Source organism: Chrysemys picta, chromosome 1 (genome assembly GCF_011386835.1).
Source record: "Chrysemys picta bellii isolate R12L10 chromosome 1, ASM1138683v2, whole genome shotgun sequence".
In the NCBI taxonomy this organism is placed as follows: Eukaryota; Metazoa; Chordata; order Testudines; family Emydidae; genus Chrysemys; species Chrysemys picta.
The window spans coordinates 8656145-8674617 of record NC_088791.1 but is presented as its reverse complement, the minus strand read 5'-3'; the positions used below and the strand labels follow the sequence as shown (position 1 = coordinate 8674617).

General features: G+C 45.3%; 1 protein-coding gene across 2 annotated transcripts in view; it reads left to right on the top strand.

Annotated features, from left to right (window-relative positions):
- The window catches only part of EXOC4 (exocyst complex component 4), a 611937-nt gene extending 594665 nt beyond the window's left edge, over positions 1-17272 (top strand). For both annotated transcript variants that reach the window (XM_065552864.1, XM_065552860.1), the window contains one exon: positions 15756-17272. In XM_065552864.1, coding sequence (XP_065408936.1) covers positions 15756-15993 — 238 coding nt within the window. In that variant the 3' untranslated portion in view covers positions 15994-17272. The remainder of the gene's footprint in view (positions 1-15755) is intronic.
- Positions 17273-18473: the final 1201 nt, after the last annotated feature.

Here is an 18473-nt window from a genome sequence, read left to right as displayed (position 1 = left end):
AAAAGTCCAGTTACCAGCGTTGGCAGCCACTAAAGTAGGCAAGCCAAGAGAATTCATGAGTGAAATCAGAGCATAAGCTGGTTCTTTTCAAGAACATGGAATTTAGGCAATTGGTCAGTTATATTGAGTTTAAAAGGTTTTCGGAAGCATCAGCTCCTGACTTCTGCCAGAGCAGGATGTTGGACTAGAAGGACCCAATATCTGATACAGCCATGTTGCCACATCTTTTGCTTTGGCTATAAATGAATGAGGTGATCCCATAAGATGTGCCCTTCGCCCACCAATAATATTAATTTCCATTCCCATTAAACACTTGCAAATGCGCACCACTACACCTCCCCTTTATTACAGCATCAGGCTTTTTTGTGCAGTTCTGAACCAGTTGATTGTACATATGGCAGGATTTTGGCCACAGTAATTGTCGTTCCCAAAGGATAGCTAGAATTGTATTCGTTTTTTTGCTGACTGGAGCAGTTTTTGCAGTACTTTCCTTCGAACTGCTGACTCTCCTCTTTGGTGCTGCATTCATTTCCAAGTATCAGAGGGGTAGCCGTGTTAGTCTGAATCTGTAAAAAGCAACAGAGGGTCCTGTGGCACCTTTAAGACTAACGCAAGTCTGATGAAGTGGGCATTCAACCACGAAAGCTTATGCTCCAATACTTCCGTTAGTCTTAAAGGTGCCACAGGACCCTCTGTTGCTTTATTCATTTCCAAGTCTCCCCTCATTTCCACATGAGGCGGGGAGAAAATGGCTTCCTATTCTTTATAAACTGGCATACGGTTTAGGTAATTTTTTACCATATGCAGTAAAAATGCAAATGCGTGTGGTTTATTTGCAAATGCAGCCATTAATAACTGATATTTAAACAGGTCAGATGAGCACTATTACTGATATATTTAAAAAGATTTTTTTCCCAATCATTTGAACACTCGGAATCAATTTGAATACAACATGTAAATTGAATTTAATTTTTTTTATATAAAGTTGCACTTATCTGCTTGAACCATTACATTTACTATTTAATATGTACTTTCCAGCTCACTTGGCTAGAATTTCATTGCTCCTTATCTGTATAAATTTAATTAGCCTTGATATCATCAGTATATTATAGAACTAATTAAAGATTTAGATAAATGCTGAGGGTGCTTATTTAATACCCTATAAAGTTCCATTTGGAGAGTGAGAATTTCTGTTCTTCGCTTCATTTTGCCAGTCAATGTGAAGCCACCAGGAGTGTCCTAGACATTGTTTATGAACAATTATTTAACAGGTTTGAATGGTCTTTTTTGATGCCTTAATATGGATTAAGAAGTTTAGTTTTAGGTTTCTTTAAAAAAAACTCAGCCAAAATCGCTTGGCCCCCAGCTTAGAGTCCTGGACTCTGGAGTCTGTCCCTGAAGGAAGCAACAGAGGGTCCTGTGGCACCTTTAAGACTAACAGAAGTATTGGGAGCATAAGCTTTCATGGGTAAGAACCTCACTTCTTCAGGTGCAAGGGAGTCTCAAGTACAGATTTGGGTAATGGGACATCAGTGCTCTGTTCTCATCTCTGCCACTGTTTTTTCCCGTGGACAAATCACTTAAACTCTCTGTGTCTCAGTTCCCCCATTTGTAAAAGGAGCTCACACCTCACCGGGAATGGAGGTGTAAACCTTAATTCATAAAAATTTGATGAGCTTGATAAGTTTATGGAGGGGATGGTATGATGAGATGGCATATGGCCAATCTGCGACTGCTATTAGCATATATCTCCTGCAGTTGGTGATGGAACACTAGATGGGGAGGGCTCAGAGTTACTATAAAGAATTCTTTCCCAGGGGTCTGGCTGGTGGATCTTGCCCACGTGCTCAGGGTGTAATTGATCTCCATTTTTGGGACCAGGAAGGAATTTGCCCCCAGATCAGCTTGGCAGAGACCCTGGGGTTTTTTTCCACCCTCCTCTTCAGAGTGGGGCACGGGTCACTTGCTGATGGTGGATTCTCTGTAACTTGAAGTCTTTAACTCAAGATTTCAGGAGTTTGGTAATTCAACCAGACGTTAGGGGTCTATTACAGGAGTGGGTGGGTGAGGTTCTGTGGCCTGTGATGTGCAGGAGATCAGACTAGATGATAATGATGCTCCCTTCTGCCCATAAAGTCTAAAGAGCCTATAACATGTTTTGATTTGCAGAGGAGTACAAAGTAGCATTATTTTATAAATTCTTTGTTGGTTCTTCCTTTCAAGGTATATTTCCTTTAACACATCATTTCACTTCTTGAAAATTTCCATCATTATTCCCCTAAGTGAGACTGTTTATATACTTTATTCTTTTTTACTTCAGGAAGGCATTGGTGATGGTATTCTTCATTTCCTGTCCTGAATTGCTACATAGTTTTGCACTGCCCTGTTACAGAGTTGCTCTCTTTCTTTCCTCTGACAAGAGGCTGTGTGTCAGTAGCATGTGAAGTGATCCATTATATGGTTTCAAAGTTCTTTGGGTTATTTTGAGATGAAGGATCATTATTAGGATCGTTATCGTTGTCTGAACAGGCCCAAAAGATGGATTAAGTTAAACAAAGAACATTTTAAAGGGATTATGAGGAATAGTGGGACCGTCCCTATCACTTTGGTACATTTAAAACCATGACTGGACATAGCACGTAGAGAATACAGTGTAGGAAGTGATTCTGCACAGCTGGTGGAATGGACTCCAAGATGTACAGTAGTAAGTGTTCCATTTCTAATTTCTATTATGCTCGCATGGGCTCCCAGTGGGAAAGAAGGACCAGAACTCACCCTTGTAGGTTCCTACTCGCTTTAAAACACCCATCATTAGAAAACGTGCAAAAATCACAGTTGTCTTTGTAAAGAGTGGTAATGTCTGAGAAATACTGAATTCCATGGGCTCCCCTTTGCCCAGTGTACCAAGTTTAAAAGTCTTGCCTTTGCATTCAGGGGCCTGCACAATGCTGCTGACACTTTAGACCTCATCTCTCCCCTGCCTAACTATCGTCATGGGAGACTTGAATGCCAAGGTCGGTATGGACAACACAAACAACGACAGAGCAATGGGAAGACATGGCCATTCAAGTCATCAAGTCCTTAAAAAATGGGAAAGCTCCTGGCAAGGATAACTTGAATGCAGAATTGTTCAAAGTAAATCCTAAATTAACAGCATCTATCCTGGCTCCTCTATTTACATCAGTCTGGGAAAGGGAAAAAGTGCCAGATGAGTGGACCAATGGGGTCATAGTGAAAATACCAAAGAAAGGAACTCTCAGGGATTGTAATAACTGGCGTGGTATCACACTTCTATCTGTGCCAAGCAAAGTATTGTGTAAGATCATAGTCCAGCGTATATCAGAGGCAGTTGATAGGGTTCTCAGAAAAGAGCAAGCTGGTTTTCGGAAAGGGCGTGGATGCACAGACCAGATCTTCGCTCTACAAAACATAATAGAACAGTGTTTAGAATGGCAATGGCAACTCTACGTAAATGTCATAGACTTTGAGAAGGCTTTTGATAGCATTCACAGGACCAGCCTGTGGTGCATTCTGCGGGCATATGGAATTCCTTTCCGTATAATCAACGTCAGCAAAAGCTTCTGTCTCAACTTTACATGCAGTCAAGTATCAAAGGGGTAGCCGTGTTAGTCTGGATCTGTAAAAGCAGCAAAGAGTCCTGTGGCACCTTATAGACTAACAGACGTATTGGAGCATGAGCTTTCGTGGGTGAATACCCACTTCGTCGGATCACATGCAGCCGAAGAAGTGGGTATTCACCCACGAAAGCTCGTGCTCCAAAATGTCTGTTAGTCTATAAGGTGCCACAGGACTCTTTGCTGCTTTTACATGCAGTATTGATCACAGTGAGCTCAGTTTTCAAGTCAAAACAGGAGTAAGTCAGGGATGTGTCATGTCTGCAATCCTCTTCAACATTGCCATTGACTGGGTAACATGGCGTACAACAGAAGACATGCCAAGAGGCATTAAATGGACACTCTTCTCATCCCTTGAAGACCTGGACTTCGCAGCTGATGTTGCTCTCCTACTCAATTCAACACATTCAGCCAGCAAATTGGACTGAAAATCAACCGCAATAAGACAGATATCATGACCTTTAATATTGCCTCACCATCACTAGTATGGATAGAGGATTATGTTCTCACCAATGTAGAAACATTCACATACTTGGGCAGCACCATCAGCCAGGATGGTGGAACAAGCCAGGACATCTGGAACAAAATCAATAAAGCCAGGAACACCTTCAGGAGCTTAAATACAGTCTGGAAATCATCAAAATACAACATCAAAACCAAACTCAAGATTATCAGAGCTGCATACTTTCAATACTGTAGTGCAGAATGCTGGGGAATGAGAAAGTATGACATGTCCAAACTGTCTTCATTCCATACAACCTGCCTCAGAAAAATCCTCTGTATCTTTTGGCCCAGAACAATCTCAAACCAAGATCTATTGACACAGTGCAGCCAAGAGTATCTGAACACCATCATTGCCGTGAAGCGTTGGAGATGGATCAGTCATGTGCTTCAGATGGAAACTGATTCCATCACCAGAGTAGCAAAATGGACACCTGAAGGCAAGCGAAAACGAGGCCGCCCGAAAACAACATGGCAAAGAGCTGTGGAAGACGAGCTGAAAAACCTGGGGCACAGCTGGGGAACCATTGAAAGCCTTGTCAGAAACAGACAGGAGTAGAAGAGCTTTGTCACTGCCCTAAACGCCAGAGGCATAATAGGAACATGATGATGATCTCCCCTGACCCCACTGCTCCACTGATGACACCCACCTTTAACCTGTTAGATTTCCTCTTCTGCCCCTATCTCTTGTGCTCCCTACTGATAGAATGTCCCTACGATCCCTGTTGCCAACCTCTTGTCTCCCCATTCAAATCACTCCCCTAAACCCTCTTCTTCCATATTGCCAACAAGAAATGAGCTAGGAACATAGGACTGGAAGGGACCTTCTGGTTCATCTAGTCCAGTCCCGTTATCACAGGCAGCCACGTCACATCCTATTCATCAACTTATCAAGCTCCATCTTAAAACTAGTTGGTTGTTTGGCCCCTACTACTCCTAATGTGAGGTGGTTCCAGCACCTTATTCCTTAGATAGTTAGAACCCTTCTTCTAATTTCCAGCCTAAATTTATTCATGGCCAATATATATTCATTTGTTCTTGTGCCAACATTGTCCTTTAGCTTCAGTAGTTAAAAGACACATATATACATATGCTCTTAATCGTTCACTCACACTCTCTCTGAATATATAACGTACTGACACCACCAAGATCTTGCACGTACTTACACCGAGTGACTTATTACTGCAACCTTTCGCTTTCTTCATCTTAACCGCCTATTGTTTGTTATTCTGACTTGTGGTTAGCTCCTCAAGATAGGTCATTTTACTTGCTTTGTACAGCACCCAGCATATTTGTGGGTGCTGTATAAATGACTCCCTACAAAAAAAGGGGGAGGATATAATGGGAAGAATGCTTCCTATATTTGGTTACGCCAGCATTCAGAGCTGAATTTGTACCTGCGGAATCCATACCTAACTGCCTTGCATTGTGACAGAATTGGAATCTATGTAAAAACATGAATAATAAAAGTGATGTTCCTTATACTAAAATAACACACCAGAAATCTGAAGGTCTTTCTCTTAAGACGAGAGCAAATCATTCTTAAGAAAATCGTGATTGAATTTTGAATTCACCTGACCATCCTCTGAAAAACTTTTCTGTGTGCAGGTCCCGGGTTATAGGTTAACATTAGCATTTAAATGGAGAGTCGTATTAATAGCTCTCAAAGGAGCTTGTCTCATCATGATTGCCTTTTCAGAGATGTTTTTTTTTTTAAGTGAGAAACCCTCTTTTTTTTTTTTCTTTCCTCCAAAAAAGAGAGTTCAAGAGATGATCATTTTTCCCAAGAGGTTTTTATGGCTAATAAACGTGCTCAGAACTGCAGTATTGTTAAATGGGTTCAGTACTGGGGATCTGGATGTTTTGTTTTGAAAACACAACCCTGTTTTCTGTTCTTTGGCCTCTTTTGCTCGGTCTCTTCAGATTTGTTCTCAGCGTGTCTTCCTTTGATCCCAGCCCCACGTCCGACACAGATATGAATATCGCCCATTTGTTGTTAGTACAGAAGGGAGTCACGTATAGCAGTAGCCCTTCATGGGCCAGATTCAAAGCCTACCGAAATCAATAGAGAGTCCCATTGACTTCATTGGGCATTGGAACCAGCTCCAGGTGCTCTGAAGATATAGTGTTTGTCCTCTTACTCTGAATCCTACCATAAGAATTTTAGGACACACCAGAGAATTCGGATACTTTGGGCCCAATCCCCCAGCCCTGACGGGTAATAAATAAATGGCCCAGTAGCTTTCCATGAGATGAGTTAGGGACCACTCATGCAAGCAAGGGTGGCGGGACTGAGCCTTGTGTTTGCCAAACAAATTTCATGTGTCAAGGCTGGTTCCGCTGCCTGTATTACTGGGTGTTGAAGAGCTTCCCCCGGGCATCCTTCGAACCATCGTTGAATTTCTGAGATATTCCATCACTTCCCCTCCCCCACCATAAGCCCCCGTATTACTGCCGCCAATCTGCTGGGTGAATATAGAGAGAGAGGGCTGGTCCTGAGACATCTATCACCCTCTCCAGCTTCTCCCATTCTAAAGAGCAAAAGGAAGGGAGTGAATTAGTTGTTTCCTTCCTCTCCTAAGGAGGTGATTGCATTTACTGTCTGTCACCTGACATCAGGAGAAATCCATTCTAAGAACTTGTAAAAGATGTACGGACATATGGTCTGCCATACCAGGTCAAGCCAATGAGCCATCAAACCAGGTCCACAATGCTTCTGAAAAAAGCAAATCAAACCAGGCCCACGTCCCCAGCTGACCACTTGTGCAAACAGGAAGGTTGGGGGAGGGATAGCTCAGTGGTTTGAGCATTGGCCTGCTAAACCCAGGGTTGTGAGTTCAATCCTTGAGGGGGCCATTTAGGGATCTGGGGCAAAATCAGTACTTGGTCCTGCTAGTGAAGGCAGGGGGCTGGACTTGATGACCTTTCAAGGTCCCCTCCAGTTCTAGGAGATAGGATATCTCCATTATAAACAAAACAAAAAAAATTCCTTCCTGACCCTGCAGTGATCAACTCCCAACAGTGCTAAAGCCACATTTTCAGTAGCTTGGAGGGACCCGCTGTGAGAATGTATTAGTCCTGCTCCTGCACATGAGCAGAATGGGATAAAGCTGGAGTGGGATATGCTCTTCTCCATAGTGGTTGCACACTTGGCTTTCCACCTGAAGCATGAACTTTGACTACCCGTATCTCAGCCTGCGTAACTGCCACAGACTCTTCGTATTGGCTGTAACATTATCCAGTCCCTTTTCAGATCTGGGGATGGTATGTGACAGTAGCTGATCACACAGTGTGAACCTAGCTCTGATCACACTTTTACTCGTTGTAACGATGGAGTTCCTCTTGATTTACATGCGTGTAAGGGAGAGCAGTGTCAGACCATGTGTGAAGAACCAATTCCTTATTTGTTTTACACGTGACCTGTCTTTTGCTTTGCGTGGCCCCTTCTTATCTTACCAGGGGAGGGTACACAAAGGAGAGGACTGATTTAGTATTTTTACCCCTCAGAGTCACAAAAACCTTCCTGATTTTTTGGGCCCCAACACCCATATACAGGATTTAATGCCTTGGGTGGCAGGGCCTGGGGGACTGCCTGACGCCCTATGGCGTCCTTTAAAGGCTGAGATTTGCCTGACTGGGATTTCCCAAGGGCTCTCGATACAGGGAAGATGCTGCAGCTTTACTCAGAGTGATCACGAAGTCATGGGCCCTCGGCAGAGAAGACCCTGCTGAGAGTGAATCTGTCCCAGTGACACTCAGACTGAGGCTTGGGAGCTGCAAGTGGCCCTTTCATGTGTCTCCTGCGGCTCTTTGTAGCACTTGATATTAAAACACGGTGTGAATTAATTATTAACCAATCAGGGTGCTTTTACTACATTATTAACCACTTGTAGAATACTTGGTCAATCATTTTGCTATGACAATTTATATATAAAGAGAGAGCGAGCGAGAGAGTAAATGAAACCGTGAATTCATACTACTGTGGTTCTTTTGGCTAATGTTGATTGCTAATTTGGCTCCTGAACCACTGAGGTCTGAGTATCCCTGGTCTAACCTGTGCTCACACAGTTGTCATTATTTATGTGTATTAGCATAGCCCCTAAGGGCCCCGGTAATTGATCGGGGCCGCATTGTGCTAGGTGCTGTACAAACACAGAACGAAGAGACCGTCCCTGCCCCAACAAGCTTACAAACACACAAGTAGGCCTTACTCTCTCAAGCAGCTCCGTGACTTCAGTGGGTCTCCTCAGGTGCGAAAGGATTTGTGGGATCAGGCTCTGATCTATTCCATTCTATGCAGGTTCTCATACTGGGCCTGTCTTTGTGTATCTGACCGCCTGGAAGATCTGATGGGGGTGGACCCTTGCACCTAAACACAGTCACACTGAAGCTGATTGGAGGCCAAGGGCATTAGGGGTTTTTTGTTAGGTATGTTAATACATATTAGTATTTATTAACTTGTCTCATCAGATGGTGGAAGAGACTTCTGATAAATATTAATTGGTTTTTTTCTGTTTTAAATGGCAAGATTAAAAAGCGAAGTATTTTGCGAAATTCCATTGAGTGCAGAACAACTCTCCATAACCTGTCCTCCCCTTCTGACAATCAAAAGAACATTTGTAGTGGCAGGCACAAACACATTTCTGAAAGTAAAATGAAGAGCCTAAATAAAAAATCACAGAACAAGAGGCTAATTCCACTCACTCTTTCATATTTCATTATTTGATAACATCAGAAGATGAGTCCATCAGAATTGCTTTGGCAAAGGCAAACAGGAGTGTGTCTGATCAATATTTATTAATACTTTCAAAGACAAGGGAGGAAAAATTGAGCAGACTCAGTAATGCAGTGAATAATTATTCCTGCAAATCAGGCTTGGCCAAAGGCGATGCAATGCCAGACAGGCCGAGTTTTCATTTTACCCAATTAAAAATGCATACCTTTCTTTTTCTTTGTAGGAAATTTTTAATTAAAAAAATAATCTGATTCTGAAAAGAGTGACAGGTGACTCCTGAATTGATTAGGTGCAGATTTCTACTGCGGAAGCTGAGGGTTTAGAACACGTTACAGAGGACAATGGTGGAGGTGGCAATCTGCATCGTCATGGTAAAAGAATGCTGAAGGCGGGGCCAGCATTAGCGCTTTTGGACAAGGTTGTGAACTGCTTCTGTCTCCCCGGTGCCAACTCAAACATTGCCTATTGATCACATGGAGATTTAAGGCGGGTTAGCAAGATGCTGCGTTAGGACGCACCCCAAAACCAGAAGCTCATATCCCAGGGCAGTCAGTGTAACATAAATGCTTCCACACACAGACAAATAAAAGGGGTATGGACATCTTTGCCCAGTCTCCTGCTGAAAGAGAAGTGCAACCCAACTGCTTGTGCATAGTTTCAAACATTTCAGAAAGTTTTGAAAAGAACAGTTGTCCAAATAAGCTGGGGCCAGGGAGAGCACCGGAAGGTTTTGTGTGTGCGTTTTAGCACATTATAGTGCACCCTAGAATTAGGGCTGCCTGACATTTCCCTGGGTAAGACTCTGCTTTCGGTCGCTTGTAATTTGGTTGCTTACAACTTCACCAAACTTTGGGCTGAAATTTTCCAGGCTGGGTGTCTGTCTCAGGCTGGGTTGTTTTGGAAGTTTCAGCTGGCATGGTTTGGCCATTTCTGAAAAAGAGACTAAGGGGAAATATATTGTTTTGCCCATGTTAGACAAAAATTCTGGTGACCTTTTCCTTGAGAAGCTCAACTGCCCTCGTGCTTTGGTGCAGGGACTTGAAATTTGGCAGGGGAGTGACTGTTGTGTTAGGGAAATGCCTTTTGCCATCCCTGTGAAAATCCACCTCAATCTGGCCAAATTTATAAACTTCTGAAAAATCTCTGTGTGCACGTGCTCAGTAGAAATTTGTTAGCGCTTTGCAGCTAAATTCTCCAAAGGTGGCAGGCATTTCTTGACTTTTGAGTGCTTGACTTTGCAACCTTACTGTTCTTTTAATGTAGAGGATGGGGGGGGGGGGGGGAAGGGTGTAGGTAATTCACATTGAACAAGATTTTCAAATTTACTCTAAAATGAGATTCCTACGTTCATACTGAGGCATTTAAATATGTGGTCTGATTTTCCAATGTGTTTTGAGCAGCCAGCAGCTCCCAGGGAGGTTAATGGGACATCACAGCATTCTGTTTGCCACAGGATTTTGCAAATGGGAAATCTCAGGTAAGAAAGGTGAAGAGCCCTAACAAAGGCCAAAAGAGGAAGCCGGAATAAAATTCTGTCCTGTACTCCTTAGTCCCATACTTAGCCCACTTTACCGCAAAGCTACCCATGCTATTCAGCTACCCCTGCTTGTGACCAGAGTTCCCACTGACTGCTTAGCTGAAGAACTGGCCAAGTTGCAAGCGGCTGGCTGGGAGACAACTTGTGGCAGCCCTGTGGCTATAAAGGGGAACAGGCCCCATTCGGTGATCTGCCACCACATTCACCAACCTGGAACTGCCCGAGGTCTGCGGAGTTTTTTGGTTCCTGTGCACCAACACGGGAGGGGAGGCAGGATCTGACCCTAAAAGAATAGTGTATCCATTAGTATGGTTGGCTAAACGTGTTGGCCTCTTCATGATGGGTTCCTGAGTTAAACAATTTTGCCCCATAGTAAGGGCTTTTCAGAGCTTTGTTATCCATTTTTCTATCAGCAGAGCGGTGCTGAGGCTTTGTCATTCTTCTGGGATTACAGTACTAGGAGCCACCAGCATTAGACATTGTAGCAATAGGTCTACTTCAGGTTACGTAGAAGACAAAGTTAGGTTTGGTCTCACGCTATTTTAGTGCAGTATTAAGCAATTTGGTCCCAAAGTTTCTTAGCTCTCCCCAGCGATGCTCTACAAACATTCCATAAAAGATTTCAGTGCCATGCTCTTAAAGGGGCTGTCTCGGCCTTACAAAATGCTTCTCGCCTGGGGCAAATAGATATTTTTGACTGCTGTCTGAAATAGCGTTGGTTTCATTCAGCACAATCAACATCACGGTCATAGTGAGTGAGACAGAGAAACAGCTGCTAAAAAGAATACAGCAATAAAATCTTAGAACATCCCATGTTACCCCTGGACATTTTAGCTTTTTGGGGGGCTCACTCCATGGAAACTGCCATAGGGCTGCCAATATAGGTGTGACATAACAAAGTTCCGGATGGGAACAAAATCATTCTGTATTGAAATCAGTAGGAAAACATGGATGACTTGGACGTTAGATGGAGTCAGGGGTGAAAGTAACTTAAATAATTTACTGGTACGCTGGAGTCCTGAGCAGGGAGCGGGGCCTCAACCAGAAGAGGCGGGGCCTTTAAATCCCAGGGCCCTTTAAATCGAGATTTAAAGGGCCTGGGGCTCCGGCCGCCGCTACCACAGCGGAGCCCCAGGCCCTTTAAATCGCAGCCAGAGCCCCGGGACTCCAGGCCGCCACCACTACCCCGGGAGCCCTGGGCCCTTTAAATCGCGGGCCTGGGGACGCTGCCCCCGCCGGTACGCCGTACCAGACCATACCAGCTTACTTTCACCTCTGGATGGAGTAGCAGAGCTGCCCAGGAGTGTGTGGCTGAAATACTGTTGGGGTTATAACGTCTCCAGACCACAGTAACTAGAGGGCAGCATAAGATCTCTCCAGTCTGTCTGTCTGTCAGACCCCTCCCCACACACTCTTGAACAGATGAGTGCTCTAGATAACAGCCAGTAAAACACTGGGATTCCTTGGGCTGAGAGGCACTATAAAACGCATCATTATTAAGCCTGTTCTGGGTGAAATGGGTGGATTTCATCCCCTGAGGGTTATGCGGGGATCCATCCCCTGACCCAGGGCTGGAACTCGCCAGAACAGCAATCCGGCACTTTTTCTGCATGGAGGACGCCAGTTGTTCTCAAAATGGCATCCTCCACACTGTGTGACCTCTCACGCACCATTCCCATGCTGGCGGGGGAGTTACGGTAGCCCCAGAAATGAAAGTGGTCCGGGACAATTAGGCAGATGCCAAAGGCGTCCTTGGCAGAAGAAAGTTTGGGAGCCACTGTTCTATATCATCACAGATTCCCTGACCCGTTTGTCCTGTGTTTCCGGTGGGGGATAGCGCCTTGTAGCATCAGCAACGTCACAAACTCTCAGGGGATGTCTTGTGATGGCTCGGGAACTTCGCCAGTGAACTGGCCCTTTGACTCTCTCTAGCTCCAGGAACTTTCTTGACTGTAACGTTAACCCTGGAAGGTAACCAGCGCGCTTTGTTTTTCAGTTTAACCCAATTTCCATTTCCACTGTCCTGCCCTGCACGCCCCCCCTCTGACACACACAGATTCTCTCCCGCCCGGGCAGCTCACCCGAACTCCTGTCCATCACCCATCCCATGTTGTGCTCAGAACTGGGGATGAGTTTTGAGTCAGCGTCATTTAGCTGTCAGAACCACCACCCTCCCAGCCGGCTCAGGGTGAGGATAACTTGGGAACAGACTTGAGCTACGGGAACAAATCCTTCAAGCCGCAGCGGTGGATTAAGTGTTGAAGGACACGGAGACAGATAACATCTCTGCTGGACTGTAGCGAGACCAGCATGGTGCGAGAATCTAGCCAGTCAAAATGTGAGCTCTGCGGCACCTGGACAAGGTCATCTGTAAAACTGATTAGCACTCCAGTCTGTATGCTGGGTACTGTGCGCAGGCAGTGGGGTCTCTCAGTGAGGCCATCCCTGGGGGCTGCACACCAAAGGACCAGAGGAATGTAACATTTAGTGCACCACTTTCCAGCGGCTCCTCAGATTGCCGTTTTAATGCATTCAGACAGTGGAGAGGAGGCGAAGGTGATAGCTTTCTTGGGCCGCCCCTGCAAGCGCTTAAATTATTTACTCCACCACGTCCCACTGCCGGAGCACACACAAACAACCCAGACTTCACCTTCAGACACACTGCAGCATTCCTACCTCCCCTGGCTCTGCAGCCGGGAGACATACAGGGGGGTCATGGTGCTCATTCGAAATGAGTTCTTGTTGCAATACGCTGCGTGCAAAGAGAAATGGACCTTTATCCTGAGCTTCTAAGATGGTTATTTCTTTAGGGGCCATACAAAGGTAAAAGGGTAGTTGGTTCCTAACTGGCAAAGAGAGATTTTCCATCTATGCATCCATCCATCCTACACTCAGGGCCGGCTCCAGGGTTTTGGCCGCCCCAAGCAGCCAAAAAAAAAAAAAGCCGCGATCGTGATCTGTGACAGCAATTCAGCGGAAGGTCCTTCGCTCCGAGCGGGAGTGAGGGACCGTCCGCCGAATTGCCGCCAAATAGCTGGACCTGCTGCCCCTCTCCGGAGTGGCCGCCCCAAGCACCTGCTTGCCAAGCTGGTGCCTGGAGCCGGCCCTGCCTACACTCCCTGTGCCTGTGACACCCCCAAAGAAAGGCAGACCCAGTGGCCAGGTCTCACCACCTACCTGGGAGAACCAGCTTTGCACTTCCACAAGTAAAGCAGTGTACAAGGAACTTTGTCCCAGCAGGGTCTGCCCAGAATTGCAGCCCCTGCCACCGCTAAAGGGACTGGGGGTTGATGGAGCCAGAGCCCTGACTCCTCAACACTGGCCGAAAGGGCAAGATAGCCATGGAGGGAAGAAAGTGCTGCTTCCTAAAGGGGATAACCCAACAGCACCCTAAGGCATAATGCTTCCAAAGTGCCCCCGGCCTGGGGAGCTCCAGCCTGCCTCCACACTGGCCTCTGCCTTCGTGGCACAGTCTGGACCTCAGACTCCTGGCAGCGTCATGCAATCCTTCTTGGTAAGCATTATTCTACCCATTGTACAGATGAGGCATCAAGAAGCTGTGGGTTTTGTGCAAGGCCACACAGTTATAGTGCCATGTAAAGAAACCCAGAATCCTGACCCCAATCCCCTGCTCCAACTGCTAGGCAACATTCCCTCCTAGAGATCACTGACATTCCCTGATTTTACAAATAATTAAAATTATTTGCGCATCATTAAATAGGTTTTATTCTTAGGAGAAGAGAAGGGGGGGAGTAAAACCTCTCAGCCAGTCTCCTACCACAAACCCAATGAAAGTGGAAGTAAGTGTAATCGCTTCTTTCTGAGTGGCTGGAACATAGGAATAAAATCCAATCCATAGGCCAATCAAAGCACAACCTTTCCATAATGGTCCGGTGATTAACTGTCAGACTGTTCACCATCAACCCCCTTGGAAAGTGACACCTTCATCACTGAAATGACTCCTTGCTTAAATTCACGGCTTTAAAATTCATTCTGTAATTCAGTGCATTTAACACTAATTGAAACTAACCAGATCTGCAGCTTCTGTACAAGCCCCGTCCCCTCGTCTCGGCTTTAACTTACTCAGACCCTCTGAAAGACATTTTCAGTTTTTTGAATTTCTTTCCCAATGACATTGACTGACTGAGTTTAGGGCCCTGCCTATAGATCTACTCTGCTTCCAATTAGGGTTGCCAATTTTGGTTGGATGTATTCCTGGAGATTTCATCACAGGAATTCCTGGAGACCCCAGGCCTGGAGGGTTGGCAACCCTACTTCCTATTAGCATCCATCAGTCGGGGCAAGGGCATAAGCTCTTATCATGCTAATTGAACCCCTCCAACCCTAAAGGTTTCTGCCCTTTGACCACGTTGGACTGAATGAACTGCAGTGTGCTGGCTGGTTTGTACTTGTGTCCACTGCCCTCTAGAGGCCAGATGTCTAAAGATAACATTCCTGCTGTTACTAACTGCTAGAGAAGGTTTTCCCTGTAGTTTCCCATGGCACAGAGGTGCGGTTTAGTTGTGGATGAATGGTGTGAGATGTGGCGGGGCACAAGGGATGTCCTCCCCCATCTATCTATCCAGCACTGGTGAGGCCACACATGGAGAACTGTGTCCAGTTTTGGGCCCCCCACTACAGAAGGGATGTGGACAAATTGGAGAGAGTCCAGTGGAGGGCAACAAAAATGATTAGGGGGCTGGGGCACATGACTTATGAGGAGAGGCTGAGGGAACTGGGGTTATTTAGTCTGCAGAAGAGAAGAGAGAGGGGGGATTTGATAGCAGCCTTCAACTACCTGAAGGGGGGTTCCAAAGAGGACGGAGCTCAGCTGTTCTCAGTGGTACCAGATGACAGAACAAGGAGCAATGGTCTCAAGTTGCAGTGGGGGAGGTCTAGGTTGGATATTAGGAAACACTATTTCACTAGGAGGGTGGTGAAGCACTGGAATGGGTTACCTAGGGAGGTGGTGGAATCTCCATCCTTAGAGGTTTTTAAGGCCCGGATTGACAAAACCTTGGGATTTAGTTGGGGTTGGTCCTGCTTTGAGCAGAGGGTTAGACTAGAGGTCTCTTCCAACCCTAATCTTCTATGATCTGTCTGTTATCACCTGTTGTCTCTCGTCTTATACTTAGATTGTAAGTCTTTGGGGGTAGGAACTGTCTTTTTGTTCTTTGTTTGTACAGCACCTAGCATGGTGAGGTCCCAGTCTATGACTGGGATTCGTAGGCGCTACCGTAATACAATAATGCATAATAAATTACAGTGTGTTCTAGTGTAAATGGATGTATTGATTCAAAAGCACCTGGGATCATGCTCACGGCTGGTTTCCTTGCTTGCTTTACAGGCAATATTATGAGATGCTGTACAACACGGCGGACGAGCTCTTAAACGTAGTGGTGGATCAAGGAGTGAAGTACACGGAGCTGGAGTACATCTACGCCTTGAGCTTGCTGCATCGTAGCCAGACTGGCGTCGGGGACCAGACAACCCAGAACATGAGACTGCAGCGCCTGAAAGAGATCATCTGCGAGCAGGCTGCCATCAAACAGGCCACCAAGGACAAGAAAATCACTACAGTGTAATCCATGCCATCACGTCCCAGAATCAGAGCAACATGGGGCACTGCCCCTGCGGTGCAATCTGTAGTAACTATTGATAAAACATGTATGTTCTGGGTGGTATTGTACTGTACTAATAGCAAGGGGACATACAGTCTGTGGTTTGGGTTTGGGTTTTTTACACTTAATCATGCCAAGCTTCCCTAATGTATTATCCTGAGAGCATTTGCACTGATCTCCCTTCACCAAGAGGAAACTTACAAAGTTTAACTGAGATGAAATTTGGATAGGGGTGGGGTTGGGGGGATAGTGATGCAAATGAATATCGGGCTGTCTGTGTTGAGCTATTACTGCTTTGCCTTGGGTTCTAAAGGGGGTAGCCAGGTTGGGGGCGGGGGGAGCAGTGAGGGGAAGGATTCTCTCTTTGTTAGTCTGATACCATAAATGGAGGTTCAGCTACCACTAGTGGAAACAGCACCATGACCGTCAAGGGCAGATCTAGATCTAATTTGTGAAATCTTGATGGTCTTGAAGTTGTCTCAAGGTTTTGTTGATTTGAGCTCTGTCAACACTATTGCTCTTCTGTGCAATGCTATGTAGGTGCATTGATTTTTATTTTATTTTATTGCTGTTTCCATTGCAAAGAGAACTGGTTGCTAGTTCCCAACTGGTGGAACTTGGCTTTCCTTTTGAATGGTGTTGAGCCAATTCACGTGTCATTAGAGGCAACACACTGGGTCATCCGTTTCAATTTCCACTGTTCCTCTGCCTCAGAGCCATGAATCGTCCTGTTCCAGATAATGGTGGAAGTAGGTGGAAATTGCAAACTCAACTTTTTAACAGGCAGGGAAACTTCTTCAGAGATTTAACTCTCCCTTTCGTAAATATCACTTGAGTCAGTCACTGCTTGAAAGATACACCCTGATTCACATCACTGGTACTGTCGCATATGTGTACACAACCGTAATGGGCAGGGAAGGGAGGAGGAGGTAGGTTCAGAGTCCCCACCTGTCTGAGATGAGTTTCTGAACACCATGCTAATCTGTTGCAGCATCATTTCCCTCTTTCCTTCCACCATTCACTGCTCACCCACACTGGAAAAGGAGCCGTATCCCTCATGGCTGATGGATTTCTTCCAATCTTTAATACAAAGTGTGCATTGTATTCCTATTTTTGAGAGGGAAATTGCCACCCAAGGTTTGGTGTCACGTCCTGGGCTGTGTTCTCTTTGTCCTGCAAAACTGCTTGTGCGGCGGCTGTCTTGACAACTGCCAAATTAAAGAATGTTTAAAGAATCCTTAAAGATTGTTGTGGAGGTTTTTTAAATGATTGTTATTAATCTTCGTGTTTATTTTGTACTTGCTCAGCACCTGGTATCTAGGGATTGTCCAGCACTTTACAATTAGGTTAAATGAAGCTTATATCGCCCTTGTGTGGGAGGTATTCCTGCCTTTGTACAGATGGGGAAAATGGGGACACAGAGAGGTGACAGGGGAATGCCCGAGTTCACTCAATAAAATAGAACCGGAAGTAGACACCATGTCCCCTGCTCTAACCACTAGATACCAGTGTCTTTCCGATGTCTTAATAGCCCTAGTAGTCTGCCAAAGAAATTCAGTGTAAACTGCTTCGGACAATGAGTCTGGGATGTTCTCACGCAGCTACTTTCAGACTGTGAGAGGGATGGAGAAAACCTTTATCAACAGCCTCTAATTTTCCATCTGTCCCTTGTTAATTTATTTTAATGACCTTTAACACACCAGCTAGAGAAGCAATTTTTGATGTGATACAAGTTCAGTGTCAATGGTCCACAAATAACAGGAGCCTCATAGAATATCAGGGTTGGAAGGGACCTCAGGAGGTCATCTAGTCCAACCCCCTGCTCAAAGCAGGACCAATCCCCAACTAAATCATCCCAGCCAGGGCTTTGTCAAGCCTGACCTTAAAAACCTCTAAGGAAGGAGATTCCACCACCTCCCTAGGTAACGCATTCCAGTGCTTCACCACCCTCCTAGTGAAAAAGTTTTTCCTAATATCCAACCTAAACCTCCCCCACTGCAACTTGAGACGGTTACTCCTTGTTCTGTCATCTGGTGCCACTGAGAACAGTCTAGATCCATCCTCTTTGGACCCCCCTTTCAGGTAGTTGAAAGCAGCTATCAAATCCCCCCTCATTCTTCTCTTCTGCAGACTAAACAATCCCAGTTCCTTCAGCATAAGCATGTCACTGGAATAACCATTACTTGGTTTCATTATTATTCTTACGGTTCTAGGTGGAGCCAGTAGTGCTGCCTCTAGTTAAGATGGCCCAGCACTTTAAATTATAAAACCCCATTTTCAGTTGTTTATAACGTGGTCAAACTTTAACCATTCAGACTAAAATTTTCTATCCCGGGTGGCTGCCTCAGGCTCACTTATATTTGAAAGTTCAGCAAAAAGAAAAGAAAAAAGGTTCAGCTGTTTCTCAGAAAAAGGTAAGGGAAAAATACATGGTTTGACCACGT